At 38.1% G+C, this 16,280-nt stretch overlaps 1 protein-coding gene across 3 annotated transcripts in view; it reads left to right on the forward strand.

Moving 5' to 3' along the window:
- The window catches only part of CNTNAP5 (contactin associated protein family member 5), a 285,261-nt gene that overhangs the window by 75,153 nt on the left and 193,828 nt on the right, over nt 1-16,280 (forward strand). For all 3 annotated transcript variants that reach the window (XM_040561102.1, XM_040561103.1, XM_040561101.1), the window contains 2 exons: nt 339-449; nt 6,674-6,867. In XM_040561102.1, coding sequence (XP_040417036.1) covers nt 339-449; nt 6,674-6,867 — 305 coding nt within the window. The remainder of the gene's footprint in view (nt 1-338; nt 450-6,673; nt 6,868-16,280) is intronic.

Below are 16,280 nucleotides of genomic sequence, written 5' to 3' on the forward strand. Positions count from 1 at the left end.
GGCTTTTGCAACAGGAGGTTTTATCTTCTTTAAGGAGAGGGTATATCATAAAATTGCATTGTCTGGAAGGAAGACATTTTCAAGTTTTTAGGTGTTAACAACTGCTTTTAGCTGGTTGCAGTCCCACCGGACTGTTGTTCTGGGAGGTAAATTTCAGAGTTGATGACATATTGATGATGACAATGACATACTTTGTTCTGAGGGATTTCATGCAAATTGCTTCTTCTCCAGTCTCTGTCTACTAAGTAGAAGCAAACGCCACCTTGAGCTAGTAGAAGTTAACATATTTTTTGCTCGTGTGATGACCTCTCTATGTATTGTTTTTTGCTTTATTTTAGATAATTGTGATGATGCCTTGGTATCTACCTTACCTTCATCAGCCTTTACCAGTTCCTCTGAGTTCTTCAGTACTCACAGTCCCAGCTTTGCAAAGCTCAACAGGCGAGATGGTAAGGTTTCAGTGGGAAATGCCTAAAATATTTTTAATCACAGTTATTCTTTATAACTTTTTATGCTGTTTGTATGCAGTGCATTCAGAGCCAAGTTGAGTAGAACTGTTAATTTATGCTTTTTTTGAGAGCTTTATTTAGGAGCAATTCATTCCTTTTATTGTTGAAAACTTCTATTGAATTTGAAGTTCTCCTCTTGTAGAAACATCCTATAGGAAGTTCAGGTGGTTATTTTGCTTTTGAATAATTTTCCCCATAATTTTTAGAGCTTGAAGGTCGTTAGACTTGAGACCCCATTCTAAAATGTAGTTGTTTATTAAAGGTAGTAGCAACTAGATATACATGTTCTAGTGGAATTCAGTGATTACACAGCTTAACAGAAATAATAAAAGAAATTGAAAAAAATTTTGCAGACGTTTGCAACAAGGATTGCCCTGATAATGTGTTGACATATGAAGTGAAACTATTAGGATCAAATTTTATATTAGGAAAAAAAAAATAGCGGTATTTAGGATATCATTAGATAGTTTGTTATAAATCTGGGTTGCTGGCTCTCACCTTATTCCAAAGTTAGAGCCTCAACAAGAGGAAAGCTGTGTGTTATGGCATTACGTATGATTTTAATTCTTAACAACACTAAAAAGTATACTACTAGTTAAGAGACTTTAATTGAAATTTAAATGAGAATTTTCCTACTTAAACATATTCTATGAATTGTCTGTCTAACATTACTATTTGCGAAACCTAATGGTAAGACACTAGTGATAAGGAGTTGCAACGTCATTAGAGAAGTGTTAGATGGGACTTACTACCTCAAACTACTGAACCAGAGTTCCTCAGCAAGTAAAAGGTGATGTGATAGCTTCTTGACATACAGAAAGTTGGAAACATTGAGCATGATATGAGTTTGCATTGCCTTTGTCTTTAGCCACCAGCTGAGATAGTGGGTAAACGTACCTACACGATTTTGAAAATGGCTTAAATGACTAATTTTATGTGCAGGAAAGAAGATTCAAAGTGAATACTATTGCAAGTTCAGCTCTGGGTGTACTGAATTTTAAAGTTATATTAATGATATCTCAAGTAAACTTACAGCGATAATAAGGGTAGAAAATGAAATAGGTCTTATTCTGGTGTGCTAAGGTTGTTCTACCATGTGTTCTACCATGTAGTGGGGCTGTAATTTATTCTAGTCCTTTAGGTATGCGTTATCACATCAGTAAGGTCCTACCTGTCCCTTGGCACAAATCGTTGGAAGAGGAAGACAGAGAACGTTGAAACTGAGTCCTAAACAGGGAATCAGTTTCAGGTGTTTAAGCAACTTCTATTTCATGTTTTGAAGTTTTAGGTGATAACTGAGGAGCTAAACATAACAGAAGGAGCTAAAATCTGAATTCTACATTGCTTCATTCTTTTGTTGCACAGACTCTTGTAGAAACATGCAGATAGATGTAGTACCAGCAGTATTCACGTGGATACTTCATCTTGCTTTAGAGAAGGAAGTGGTGGTAGATGGTGGCTGAAAGAACTTTCTTTGGCTTGTACTTGAATACATACAACAGACATCTTTGGAAGAAATAATATCTGCTAACAAAGACTATGCCATGAATTTCTAATAATGTTGGAATGTTTTGACGAGTTTGCTTAGTTTCATTTGTAATTGATAAAACATTGCAAGTAACAGTGCTTCAAGGCAGAAAACCAGATATATTTGTTAATATAAATATGAAAGCAACAGGTGAAGATGAATTTATAAAATACAGTCCAAACCTACATCAATAGAAAGTTTTAATTCATCAAGTTGATTCAGTAGCAGAAAACTAAAAGGCTATTTTAAAAAAAGACTTGCAGCAGAGGAATGTGCCATTTAGCAAACAAACAACAGCAAAAACCTAAGCAAAGCTTTACATGAACTGCTGAAAGTGCTCAATTAAAGTGCTAATAAATCTGTACTGGTAACAGTAAAGCAGTTAGTATAATTCAGATGAATATGATTCTGGGGTGTGAAATATATTATCCACGAGAGGGATTAATCAACTTTTTTGTTTACAGTAAATAAATAATGAAAAAGAATAAGAAAATTGCTACCATGTGACTGTATCAACAGGGCTTTTTCGACTTCCTATTAGTTCTCAGCCTGAGTAGTCAGTATAGGTAATTATGTATGGGAGTATAAAACATACATGATGTCAAAAGGAATTTGTTGTATGGCTGGGAAGTGTTTGATCTGGGCATTAAAGTAAAACTGTGCAGCAGGGATGCGCTTAGCATCAGCAGGAAGTCTAAGAGTTTGTAGCACAATATAAAGCCAGTTGAGCTGTTTGTAAGGCACTGTAGGATGGAAAAGAATGTTTCCTTTTGCTTCATATTAATAAGCTATAAATAAGTATGGGCATCTTGAGCAGTCCTGTGGAACATCAAGGAGCATTGATTGCATAGCACTGGGCTTAAGTGCAGTTTTTGGAACAATTATGGCAAAATGTACAAATGATTTGAAAAAAGTATTTGATCATATTTCTTGGAGTCATTTGGGTCTCCAACTGAGAAACCATATGATCTTCTTTCTCATATTTCTAGCATTATGATTTGTTGCCATGGAGAATATGAGCAATATATATTCCTGTGGCACTGTTTCTCCACTAGGACATTTTTTTCTCACCGTGTTGAAGCTCTCCCTTGCAATGATCCATAGGCAATGTGAAACATGGTACCTGTGAGGAATGGTCATGTAGCCTTTTTGCAACGAGCAGAAGGAATGGAAATCTGGCTGGCAGAATGGGGAAATGCTATTGCCCCTCAGACGTGATGTTGTGAGGTGCAAAACTTATTGACTTTGATCACATTTTGTCTCTTGCTCTCTTGAGAGAGGGAATGTGGCATCCTCATACATCAGCACTTTCCAGGTTACCTAAAAAGCAAAAGTCCTGATCCAGTGGCTGTAATCTGTGCCACATTTTGTCTATTTTATGATAATACCTCACTATTAATAAAGGAATTACAATACTCTTCAATTTCCTTATACCCAACTGCAGAAAAAGTTATACTAGTATCTGTTTGGATGTTCAGTAGCATTGTCTTTAGTAGCCATTGCAGTTGTTGCCTTCATGTTATACATTCTTGTTTTAGGCCTGCCCTGATGAACGTTCACCAGGGTGAACATCACCAGTAGGTAGAGGGGCCAAGAGCCATAAAATGTTTGCTACACTGTGGACATGCTTTTTTGTTACTTTCCAAGAAATCTATGGGGAAAGGGAAAGTGTGGGTTTTGGGGTGTTCCCTACTGCTCCCCTCCCAAGGGAATGTGCGTATTGCTGCTCTTGTGTAAAATCAGGGTCCATAGCCTGTAATGTCTCTTGCAAGTCTGGCTTCTGGACTGCTGGACCAACGAAACCTGCAGAGATGATGCTAAGAGCAGGTGTCATTGCTGCATTATGCAGTGCTCACATCTAAAGAATGACGTTTCCTACAGACAGATATGCTCATGTGAAGTGAAATGCAGTTCAGAGATGCTGTTATAGTCTGTGATTTGAGAGCTTGAGCTCACTGCAGATCTCCCAAATTTCCATTCATTGTGTATTATTCTTTTGACTTGCTTCCAATATATAAACCTGTTGTACCATGCTCAGACTAGAAAACAGCAATGCATAATAAAGCAAAATACCTCTGTGGAAAGCATATCACCTTACTGCCTCTCATAGCAGTAGGAGGGAGAAAGTACAAACAACATAGAGTAGATGGTTGTTATGATGTTTAACTTACTACTGGAAATTACCTGTGGTAATGAGCTTGGCTTAAGAACTTATATAGAAACTAAAACAGAGAAAGCAAAGATATAATTTCTTTCTTTTTTTTTTTTAATGGAAGACTCACCTAATGACTTATGAGCTATTTTCCACCATCTAGTTGTTGCTGTTTGTTGTAGAAAGACTGATTAAAGAGACAATGAAGGAAAGAGGAAAGTGCCCACATTTCTTTTAAGAGTCACTGCAAATGTCTAGAATAAGCTCTTGAGAGTGGTGAAGGGAACAGCTTTGTGCCACAAACCTGCCAGAACTTCTCCACTGAATATCAATGCTCTGACAGTTCCTGGAAGAAGCAACAGAGCAGCAACTTTGTTTCAGAGTCTATTTCAGATATTAGATGTTATAGTACAAAAGAAGGTTTCCTTTGGCTCCCATGTACATTAGTCGGAATTCCTTACAGGATGAATATGCAACTTCTTTTTGAACATCAATGTATAGTTCGAATCTTAAAAAAAGAAAAAAAGGGGGAGGGGAAGGATGGAGGGAGCAGTGTTAGGACTTTTGGCGTGTGGGCTTCTCTAAGTTGTGTGTCTGTACAGAGTTAAGAGAGCAGTCAGATATGAGGTGAGTGATGAAATTCCTAATACTCTAGTTAGGTCTTCCATGGTATGCTCATAGTCAAGAATGTAGTATTTAAGGCAGGTAAAACAATCATTATGGCAATGAAGGCTTCTGTTATAGCTGAAAGAAGTAAAACAAAGCATGGTGCTAGCAAGCAGTATACATTAGTTTGGTTGCAAACAATTTTCCCTGGAACATTTTGGTAGAGAAGTGAAGATTGAGTCATCCAGTACATAGGGACTGGGGATGATACTCAGTTCTACCTGTGGAATAAACACGCTTCTTTTTCAGGAATTGGGACTAAATCCTACTTTAATGAGCTGTAATAATGAAAATTGTAACATCTTTTCGTAAATAAAATAATTTCAGTTGTGAGATGGCAAATCCAATGTGGTCCAGGAAAATCAAGAAAATTTTTAAAGGGCAAAGTTATTGAAATAGAGATTTTTGGTATCAACCATTAATATGCTATTCAAGGAGCAGCTTTGAAACAGATCAGTTAATAAGATTAAAATATTAAGGTAAACCCAGCTATTTTTAACTGAAGTTTATGATGCTTTTTCTTTAGAAATGTATATTTGGAATCATTCTTGTAGTTTACATGCAGAATTGTTAATGCTTTATTTTCAACTCAATATTTCCCCTTTCCCAATGGAATTCTGTTCAGTATAATTGGACAAAAAAATGCTTTTGTAAGCTTTGCTAATAATGGTAAAACAAACAAGATGATAGGTTGCAGAGGCAACAACAGCCTGAAAATTTGCTGCTTTGGTTACTTTGGAATAAATGACTTCTCTGTTCTTCATAGCTGCATTGTTCACTTATTTGTAAGGCTGGAGTGAATGCTGAATGTATACAGAGAATAAACGTGCAAACAAAAGCAAGGTAAAAGAAAATAAATGCAGACTATAATGATATAAGAGTATGCTAGAGAACACGAGATAATGTATTGCAATCTGAAAGGATTCACCTTTTTAACCATAAGCACACATTTACTGTTGGGAGTGAAGTGCTGTAATTCAAGCAGTGGTTGCAGTTCCATGCTTCATTGGCTTGACATTATCGTGTTCCTGTTTAACCAGTATAAGAGTGTGAGGGACAGTTGATCTGCTCAAGTACTTGTAAAGGACGAACATGAGTTACAAACTTACTGGCTTACATCTAATCATAAAATCTCTGTTCCTGAATGGAGAAGTGGATGATGGAATTTGATAACTTGCAACTCATTGTCCTTGTATTTTATCTTGAAAGAACAAACCACATCTTCACATGTTCACTTAACGAGGATCTTTTGTGTAGAAGAGATCACTTTTCAGTGTGAAGTTAATTCATTTTAGTTGTTCAGTCTATCGGTCTGTAGCTTTACAATGTATTATCGAAGTGCATTTACAACCTTTAATTAAACCATTTTTTTCAAACACTTAATACAGCAAAAATCAAGATAACTAACGTTTTCTCTCATCTTTCAAAAATTAGCCAAAAAGAAAATGTCAAAGCAAATTAGAACTTAGAAATCAGTATTCCCAGATTTGCTGGAGCATGTGAAGAGGGAACAGGTATGATATTTTTGTCAGTGAAATGTGCCATCATCCTCACTAACACTTGTCCAGTTGATGATGAATAGGTTTTCTAAAAAATCTTAAATTCATAATTCCTTATGAACGTTAGGTCAATTAAGAAAACCGTGAGGAAGCACACCAGGTAACACATATTTCCTAACACAAAAATTTAAACAAACATCTTTATGTTTAGGAATTAGACTCCTCTGTGGTAACCCGAATTGATAACATGTTTCTTTCTCATGTATAATTTCTTGTGTTGTCATCATTATCTACGTTATTTTTATCCTATCTCTTACAGGAGCTGGTGGCTGGTCCCCGCTGTACTCCAATAAGCAGCAGTGGCTCCAGGTTGATTTAGGAGACAGAGTGGAGATTGTTGCAGTGGCTACCCAGGGCAGGCATGGGAGCTCCGACTGGGTAACCAGCTATACGCTGATGTTCAGCGACACTGGCCGCAACTGGAAACAGTACCGACAAGATGACACTGTCTGGGTAGGTTTGAACTGCGGATGCCTTTGGCTCCAGATCTTTCTGGCTCAGGCTCGGCATGGGATTTGGAGAAGCAGCTTCAGTTTCATGTCGGAGGAGTGGTGTAGTGGTGAGAGAAGCAGAGCTGAGTGTAACTGAGCTACAGGGTGCTTTGATCTGAACTGATTGCATTGCTGACTGTAACACACATGTTTAGGCCCTCAGGACTACTTCTCAGGACTACTTGTTTCCTCAAACTATGAGGATAGAAAGGGCACTTGAAATGACCTGCACACTTCTGTGCCTTTGATTCAGGCACACCAGGGTAAATGGGGCTAATCACCTACATACATTCTCTGGCAAGTATGGAAATTAACTCTATTTTATGCACACTTGCTGGTCAGAACAAGGGAGCACGTGCTGGGGGAGGTGGGTGGTAAATTGCTCCTCAGCTGGAGAAGGCTGGGGCTGCAGTGTGACTTGTGGACTGATTTAGCAGACATGCTCAAAGTGCTCAAGGCTTTTCCTAAAATTTTAATATAGGCCTGATGCTTAATGAACGTGTTGCAGGTTCAACGTGTGGCCATGCCAGGTGCACTTGGTAGGACTGCATGCAGTAACAATGCCACCTCAGGCGTGGACAGAGAAGTTTAAAATATCATATGGAAAATGTGAATTGTTAGTACATCGTTAATGAATGCTAGCATCCTCTGGTTCTGAGGATCAAGAGCCTTGGTAGCATGGCAGTATGTCATGGTAAATCAAGCATATTCATCATGAACATAAAAGAGAACATTGTAAGGGTGATCAAATAGACTTCTGTTTTTGTCTCAATTTTTTTTTTTTTTTTGGTGAAGAACTTGCTTAAGTGCTGTGTCACAAAAGGAGACTTAATTTCCAGAACATAATTATGAGTTAGAAGTGTTGTGGCTGCAGCAGGAAGAAAACAGAAGGGATGGTTAAATGTTTTTTGTGAGCATGTTCTTCGCACTGGGAACACATGTACAGGATGATTAACTTCTGTGGTTTAAAAATCCATTGCATTACCACTGTCTTTGTTTTATCGTAGTTTGATTTAGGGAAGGCAAGTGAAATTCTTCTTCCTTTAGAAAGGCAACTTTGGCCCAAAGATGATTGTAAAGTTGTCAAGTGCGGCTCTGCTTCATCTGTCACTTTAAAGTTATATTATGCTAGCTTCACTCCAAATGCATATACTTTTTTTTAATATTTAAAAATGGTGGAATTTCATTCAGAACTGAATATAGTTATCATTTAATCTGATGTTGGACTTCTACCCTTGGGACTCTGAATTCCAGAACATGGATATTTTTGCAGACTCAGTGTCATCAAATGCTTCCTTCCTTGATGATAACATGTGACAGCTTAACATTTTTTATTAATCTTAAATTTAATCGTTGACTACATGTCCAACTTTTCAGTCTGTCTCCTTTTTGGAAACTCTTGACCTTTTATTTTATTTTGGAATTTTTTCTTCCTTAAAGGGAAACTTGAAAAGACAACACATAAAACTTAGCTTAGCAAATCTTCATGCCCTACAGATCCAATTTTGTGAGTTTCTGATCTGGCACCAAATATTGCACACAAGAATAAGAATAAGCCCAGCAGGCATTTAACAGTGAATCAGGATTTATGAAGAACCTGAACTCCCTTGTTTTATTAAATGATCAGGTATGAAGGTGATTCAGGACAGATCCTGACACAAGTTCTAAAGTTTCAGTTCTTTCTGATGGGATAATTTTTATGTATTTTTCTAATGGAAACCACTACAAGTGATAGAGGATATTTATTTTTGTACATAGTTAAAGAAAAATGAAACGGAATTTGGATGAGGAAAAGTAACAGTGGGGGAAGGATTTGGATATTCTTCCCTGCATGTCAGTTTCTATAAGTCACGCTGACCATGGTTGCCAAAAATATAATTCAAACCCAGAAGAAGAATTTGCTCTAAGTCCCCAGACAGAGGGCTTGAAGGGATTGTTGGGATGCATAGCCAGACTTTGTTGGAAGGATCTGGTGGTAAAAATCCAAAGTGGGCTGACTTGACATTTCATTAGTCTGTGCAGTCCACCTAAACTGACAAGTCTCGTTAACACCTAAGAACTTGTTTGCCTGCCCATGGAATTAATGAAGATCAAGTTACTTCTGTACATTTTTTATTCTATCTTAAGGGAAAGTTGGTTCTTTTCTCTTTTTTCCTGGCACTTTTGGATATGTTTCATTAAATGAAAATAGATCTTGAGAGCCACTGAGGAAAGTCAAAGATGTTGTCAGAAGTATGTAAAGAATTATGATTCCAACTTATGTAGCATTTCTGTTTTATTGGCAATAATCCTTTCCATAGGCTTTTTACTGACAAAGAAGATAAAATACATTGTCCAGCTTTATTTGAAGATTTTTCTATAAAAGACCCCTGGATGAAATGAGAACAAGCACCATAGTGTACTTGTCCTAAACATCTGGGCTGTTAAATAGCTAAGGGAAGTTCTGCATTGCTCAAGGCCCAGACAGAAGCATAGCCCTTGACCTAAGGGAGGTCGGTAGAGAGGATCGTTTTACAAGGATAGGAAAGTGGTGCTCTCGGGTTGTCTCCAGTAGTGTCACAATATAGGCAGTTTCAGCAATAGCAATCTATATCCCATTGCTTGTGGGGGCCGGGGTGATCTGTGAGGATTCAAGGTGGGAGTCTCCTACGTCAGGGCAGGTCAAGGTTACCTGTCATTCACAGGGAGAGGGTGGGGGGTTAAAATCTAGTTTTTTTTGAAAATAAGGCCCTTCAGAAATCTCTGGTTGGGTGGGAAAGGCATTCCCTCCCTGCTAGCCTCTGCCAGCTTTAACTCTGGAGCTTTTTTTTTCATGTCCCTAGGACAACAATTTAGCACTGTCTGTGTCCCTCAGGACTTCAAGCTTTTTAACATTTCCTTTTGAAACCTTTGTGTATAGCTAAAAGGGCTAGAAATCTACCTGGGTGTGTCGTTTTTTGTTTTGTTTCAGAAAGCTGTGCTGTTCCAAGCTTAAGAGGTGGTAAACACTGTGACTCATGGCTCAGAAGGGGCTGTGAAACCTAAATCATTATTGCCTGGAGCTCCTCAGATGGAGTCTGCTATATCAATATAAAATATTGATATACATTGGACCTGTTAAGGTCTCTGATAGAGCTTTCACTTTTTTTTTTTTAATAGCTGGAAGTTTGTGCTTTGATGTGTGACTGTTACCGAATGTCTCACCAACTGCTCGTTGGTGACAACTAATCAGTCATTTATGGCTGTTGGAAGGGAGGATTATGTGGAAGGGACCTAGGTAGCCTGGTGAACCTTTTTGGTTTTGTTTTCTGAAGGCAGTACAGCTGCATGGGGAACAAATCTGACAGAATTATTATAAATTGAACTGGTAAAAAGAAGGTGTAAAAAGTACACCCTTCCGTGGATTTCAAGGCAAGTACGTGATTTCAGGTAGAAATCTGAACTTTCACTTTTTTTTTTTTTTTTTTCTAATTCACCTGCATTTCAGTGAAGGGAAACTGTCTGATGTTGTTTCCACCATGTATGTTAAAAATGGCAGGAACCCTTAACCTCTACTCAACCTGGGTTGGCTTGGAACTCCAATTTCTACCAGCCCATCTGTGTGACCCAGAGACATAGTTGGGGGGTATTCCCAGTTGGCTATGCCGTAGTGCTCTGGGAGGAGGATTTACTGGCATGGCCTTTTCACCCTTCATGTTATGGGCCATCGGCCAAATTTGGTAGAGGTAGCAGGATGGCAGTAGTACCTTTCAAAATCCCTGAGTAAATCTATCCCTGGATGAAACTTTTCATTATCATGTTTTCACAAATGTCAGATATTCTATACTGCAAGCAGTGCTTCCAAGTTGTTTTCAGCCATCTGGGTATAGGTTTTGTCCACCAAGTGGCATATGTGTCCTTCAGTGCATCTGAGACCTGGGTACATAAGTTATTTATTGGGCAGCCGATAAGATGGATGTTTGCACACAAGTTTATATGACCATATCACTAGTAAAAATCCCTTTCTCTTTATAGAGATTACAAGGCTTATTATCCTTCTCTCAGGGCATGCATACAGCTTCCATCAACTTCACTGTTAATGAGAGCACTGCATAGACAGATCGCGAGGAGAATCAGAAAACCTCTTACATTTTCACTCAGGCTGTGTTTATGATGTTAGTAAATTCTGCAGCTGGAGTTGAAGACAAGACAGATTAGCCATTTAAAACCAATTTTCCAACCCCATTTGTATTTAAATAATCTTGTTACGAAAGGACTCTGTGGTTCAGAGCAAACTAGGCTTATAATTATATTTTCAATATGGATAAATCAGCTGTGTGTGGACACACTAGCTATTGATTGGAAGACATAAAACATAAATCTTATGGCTTGTAACAAGAAAATGATTTTCCAGTGTTTTTAAGTGTTGAATAATTCAGAATTTACTTTACCTGCATACGCACCACAGCTTGAGTCAGTCCAAATTGCGTATATTAACGGGACAAAAGTGTGGGCTGTGATACAATGCTATTTCATTTTAGATAGCAATTTTTATGCCATCTAGAAGGAGAAATACTTTACAAAGCTGAAAAAATTATGCAGGAAGACACAAAGGAAAGGGGAGGAAGGATGCATAGAATTATGTAGCAAAAGGAGAAAAGGGATGTTCTTCAAAGTTTTTGAAAAGTTAAGGAATTGGAGATGAAGGGAGACTGCCCTGACAGTGGTAGAGCACATTGTTGTATTAGAACCACGAAAACGTGTGAAAAGGCAAAAAAGTGGAAAATGGTATAGATAGCAAGGAGATAGTTCATACTCTGTGCAAATACTTGCACACATGAAGCAGAAGTTTGGAGCTCACTGTTTGCTGGTGAAGCTCTTCCACTGTTAGCTGCATATGGAAGGGTGAAGATGACTTCAGGTAGAAAGAGGGGCAACAGTGAGTCCTAAACCCAAAGCTGGATGATAAGATAGGAAGTGTTGGACAATGACACCCGGGTCACAAATGGTGCAGAGCTTCCTCCAGGGAGAAGTGCCACAAAATCAGTCCCACCTCCTGCAGGTGCAGTGGGAGGACTGGAGAAGTGATAGGAAGCTGAGGATGGTTTAGGAGTGTATGCAGCTTTCAGGGGAGCAGGAAAAGTCTTCAACAGAGGTGATAAAGATCCCTTGCATCCTCTTTCCTCAGGAAAACCCTTGCTTGCGTGTGTGAGCTTTTGCTGAACCAGAGGCTTTTCTAATGAAATCTAGAGGAGGGTCATTCTTAATTGGCTTATAAATCTACTGGAGTGCTGTAAACTTTCCCATTTCCACTCTAGCTGGATAATGATTGTGGAACTGTTTTGGTGAGTTAATTATCGTGAACGTAGTTAGAATATTAATCTTCTTGTCAGATTTATAGTTGCACTAATTTATTCTAAAGCATCTTTTAGCTCCAAGTCCTAATGCCCTCCAAGCAAGACCAAAATTCTACCTGTAGTAAAGACAGGTCCTGTATTGTTTGCTTAGATGAGAGAATGAGTTTATTTGCCTTGTTATAATGCTTCCCACTGCCCTAGTATTCAGATATATTTAATCTCCTGTATGCACAGTAATTATTGCCAGGCAAATAGGTATTAAAGAGTATCTGTGGATTATTTTCTTTTCCATCACCTTTTGCTCTCAGGAGCGAAGAAAAAAAAAAAACAGAACAATTGCTACTTTCAAGTAGGAACGAAGGAACCAATTCAGCCTTGCTGCAGGGAGGCAAGGCTCTTTAGAGCTTTCATCACTTTTCCTGTAGGAGACATGTTATTACAGCTTTTGAAGAGGCAACAGTTAGCCATTTGTTGTATTTAGAACTGCTCTGACTTAAGACTATCTGATTCTGAGATGCTGTTTGGATGTTACTAATTTGCTTCTAATTCTGGTTTAGTTTACTGAGCTGGCTGCAAACCTGGCCTCCAGAGTATGTTCTCAGGAAATCTGTCTGTCTTGATACTGCCAGGGGAGTCCTCCTGTTGGAAAAATAATTCACCGTGTCAGTATATCTGCTTTTGTTAAGTGCTCTCAGTATGGATTTATGTCTGAATAAAATAAATATACACAGATTACAAATTACACTTCAGTGTTGAGATATTCAAATTATCCTTGAACTAACTGATTTTTTGCATGAATTCTGTGACATTGCAATATGCTTTTATAGTTGCTTAACTGTAAAGTGATATCAAGATGGAGTCTAGAGAATTTAATGCTGATATTATCATGATGCCCATCAATAACTTCTTCAGTACTTCTGTGCTTGGTATCTGGCATCATTTTACCCTTACCCAGGAAACTGCAAGAAATGTGGCTATGTGAAGTCACTGCTGTTGTCACTGACTTCCTAATCCTGTTCCTTCGCACATTGCCTAAAATTTACATGTTCTGTAACTATTTAGCTTGGGAATGCTGTGAAATATCCCTAGATTTCCGATTTCTACATCCCATATTTTCTGTATGACCTGGTCTCTCCAATACTTCATTATCTCAGGGATTATGAGGTGTGACTCTAGTGCTAGCTCTAAGAGATTAGAGTGGGGAGAGGGGTGTGCATGGTTCCAGTTGTTGAAGGCTGGTCCTAGAACATTCATGTCTTCCAAAGGTCTCCTGCAGATTTGTCTGCCGTAGCCACAAAGCTATTGTTTTCCCCTCCAGGGTTCCACTAAGAGAGTTAAAGTTAGCGGCAGTGTGCTAAGATAGACGTGTGGTAAACAGTGGACGTTTCCGCTCAGATGAAGGCTTTTGGCCACATCAGTAGATCAAGTTTCATTGTTGTTTGCAAATGATATTCTATGGTATGTGAAGCTATAAAAAGGTGCCTTTACAAATTATAAATAAATATGGAACAAAGAGTGCTTCAATCCATTTATAGTTTCACCTCTGGTGAGCAAATGACCATTTGCAAATGGACTAAAATGAGAAAGCAGCATAAAGCAAAGAACAAACAGTAAAACTGTTTTGCTAAAGGAAAATGCATCATTAATTTGTTCATAGCAAACAATTTACAAAGATTAGCCAAATAAAAACGTCCCAGGGATAAGCACTAAAGCTGATCCACCCACAGCTGAAAGCCATTCTGAAACAATAATAGTTGGATTGACTGTGGTGCTGTGCAGAGAAGTTACCTGACTCCTCAAATTGTTTCCAGAGCCAGTCTGCATGTATATATTTTGAACCAAGAAAAAGCCTTTACAGAATACAATATGCAAATATTTTTCTTCTACAATGTTCCCAACAAAACCTATGCTAATTTCCATGGTCCTTCTGGGTCATATTAATCAGGATTGAGTGGCTTCTGGGGTTGGTAATGAGATCTGGAGGTTTTATCATTATAAAAAGCCTGTTTAATCCAAATGGAATGATTCTAGGGCAAAAAGCTCATTTATATTTTGTACTGCCGAGTGTTCTGGTAGCAGCCAGATGAAGGTGAAATGCACAAGAAGAACTTGACATCCTTTGGAGTTTGTGCATAGTCCTAGCGGGAAGATAGTGGGAGCTTTGGGGGTTTTGTTCATGGAGTACCTTTTTCCTTTGAAAGGAAAGCTCGTGAAAATAGCACCGCTAGTCAGTACTGGTTGTGCTTCCAAGGTGCGGATCTTGATGATTCCTTTGCAGTTGTTTGGTAACTTTTAGGAAAACTGAGAATGGGTCTAGGTGTCCTAACATTCACTTAACTTGCAAACTCTTAGCTAATGAGTAGTCTTACTGTACATTACTGTACATAAAATGAATTGTCCTGCTGCTGAAAATTGTGTCACTTCTACTGATTCTGTCAGTTACATTAATTTTAATAATTAACTAGTTTATCAGCTCCTCCTGTTGGACTTGGATTGTTCAGGTCTTTAGTAACTGTTATAGTAATTTACCTATTTTGCTCTGAAGCCTTTCTAAACTTTGGTTTATTCCTGTAGCAAGAAACTCAGAAACAGAAGTTTCGCATATGGTTGGTGGAAATAATGTGTAATAATAAGAAGCAAGCAATGAACAAACCATAGCAAACCACTCTAGGACTATGATTTTATTAAGATATTAGGCATTGACAGACCATTGGCTAAGCAAAGCTATGTGGTATTATATAGGTATCAAATTTACTTATTAAATGTGCTAATAAAGTGGTGAGCACCTTGGAAGAAGGAGAAAGAGAATTGCTGTGATATCTGAAATAGAGTTGAGACAGGAAGAGTGAGATGGGAAGAGAGGTAGGAAGCTGTAGTTATGGCCAAAGCTTCAATACCTGCAGTGGAAATAAAGACCTGTTTCATTACACCTGTACACACATTAGTAAACCTGTCTGTATTTCTTTGAAATGTAACTGTTAAACTTTTTAATATGCATCTCTCAATTTCGGGGAGTTGCATATATCTGTTCTGCAGCAGTCAGCTTATGTTTCTGGAGTTTGTAATCAGAAATTAAACAAAGTGTGAGCAAACCAAGACAGAGTAATCTTTAAATAGCATTACTTGAACTTTCAACCTTCAGGGAATAATATTCATGAGTTTGGGGTGCAATTGCAGTCCTTGAAATACTATAAAAGTTACGTGTGTGTGTGTATATATATATGTGTGTGTGTGTATATATATATATATATATGCATGCTTTTACAGCTTCAAGGAGAAATGAGATTTGGCTCAGAAATAAAACCTAGCAAAGCAGTTGTGTTTAGGGAACACTTAATGTGAGTCACTTATTTTTAATCTAAATATGCAGACTCCCACATCGGTGATTAGAATGGACGAGCCTTCTCTGGAGAAGGTTCTTTCTTCCCTGAGACAAGGTTTGATAGGCTTTGGAGAATTTATGTGGAAAGACCAGCTTCCTTTGAGAACTGAGGCTAAACATGAAATATACACCAAAATGATGATTTCATTTATAACAACTTACATTTGGAAACTAGATGTATCAGTTTAAAATATGCTTCATAGTTGTCTCAGAAGGGCCACTGTCCTGACTGAAAGTCAAGCAAGCATCCAAACTTGTACCAGTTCATTTAAGAAAGCTGATCCAAAAAGAACTTTATACCTTCAGCTTGGGAACTGTTTTGAAGACAAAAGCAATTCTGGCAAAGCATTGTAATTCTATATAATCCAATAAATCCCCACAAATCTGAGGTTCAGGTCCTACGGGATCTCACTGGGGCAATAGCTGATTTTGGCTGATGCTTTCAGATCTTTTCTTTGGGTGATGTTGGGGGATAATAAGTTATTGAGATTGCGGGGTGGGATTTCTGTAGCAGCATCAAAAGAAAACCTCAGTCTGACTCTGGATCAAGGTTTTCTAACTCTACTCTCATGTTGTCATCAGGAGACTGCTAAATGTCTAAAATGAGTGTCCTACATTCTCCATGTCAAACCCCAGACTGTGTTTTCCTGGTAGTCTCAGGGCACAGATGTTCATTCT

Source organism: Cygnus olor, chromosome 6, assembly GCF_009769625.2.
Source record: "Cygnus olor isolate bCygOlo1 chromosome 6, bCygOlo1.pri.v2, whole genome shotgun sequence".
In the NCBI taxonomy this organism is placed as follows: Eukaryota; Metazoa; Chordata; class Aves; order Anseriformes; family Anatidae; genus Cygnus; species Cygnus olor.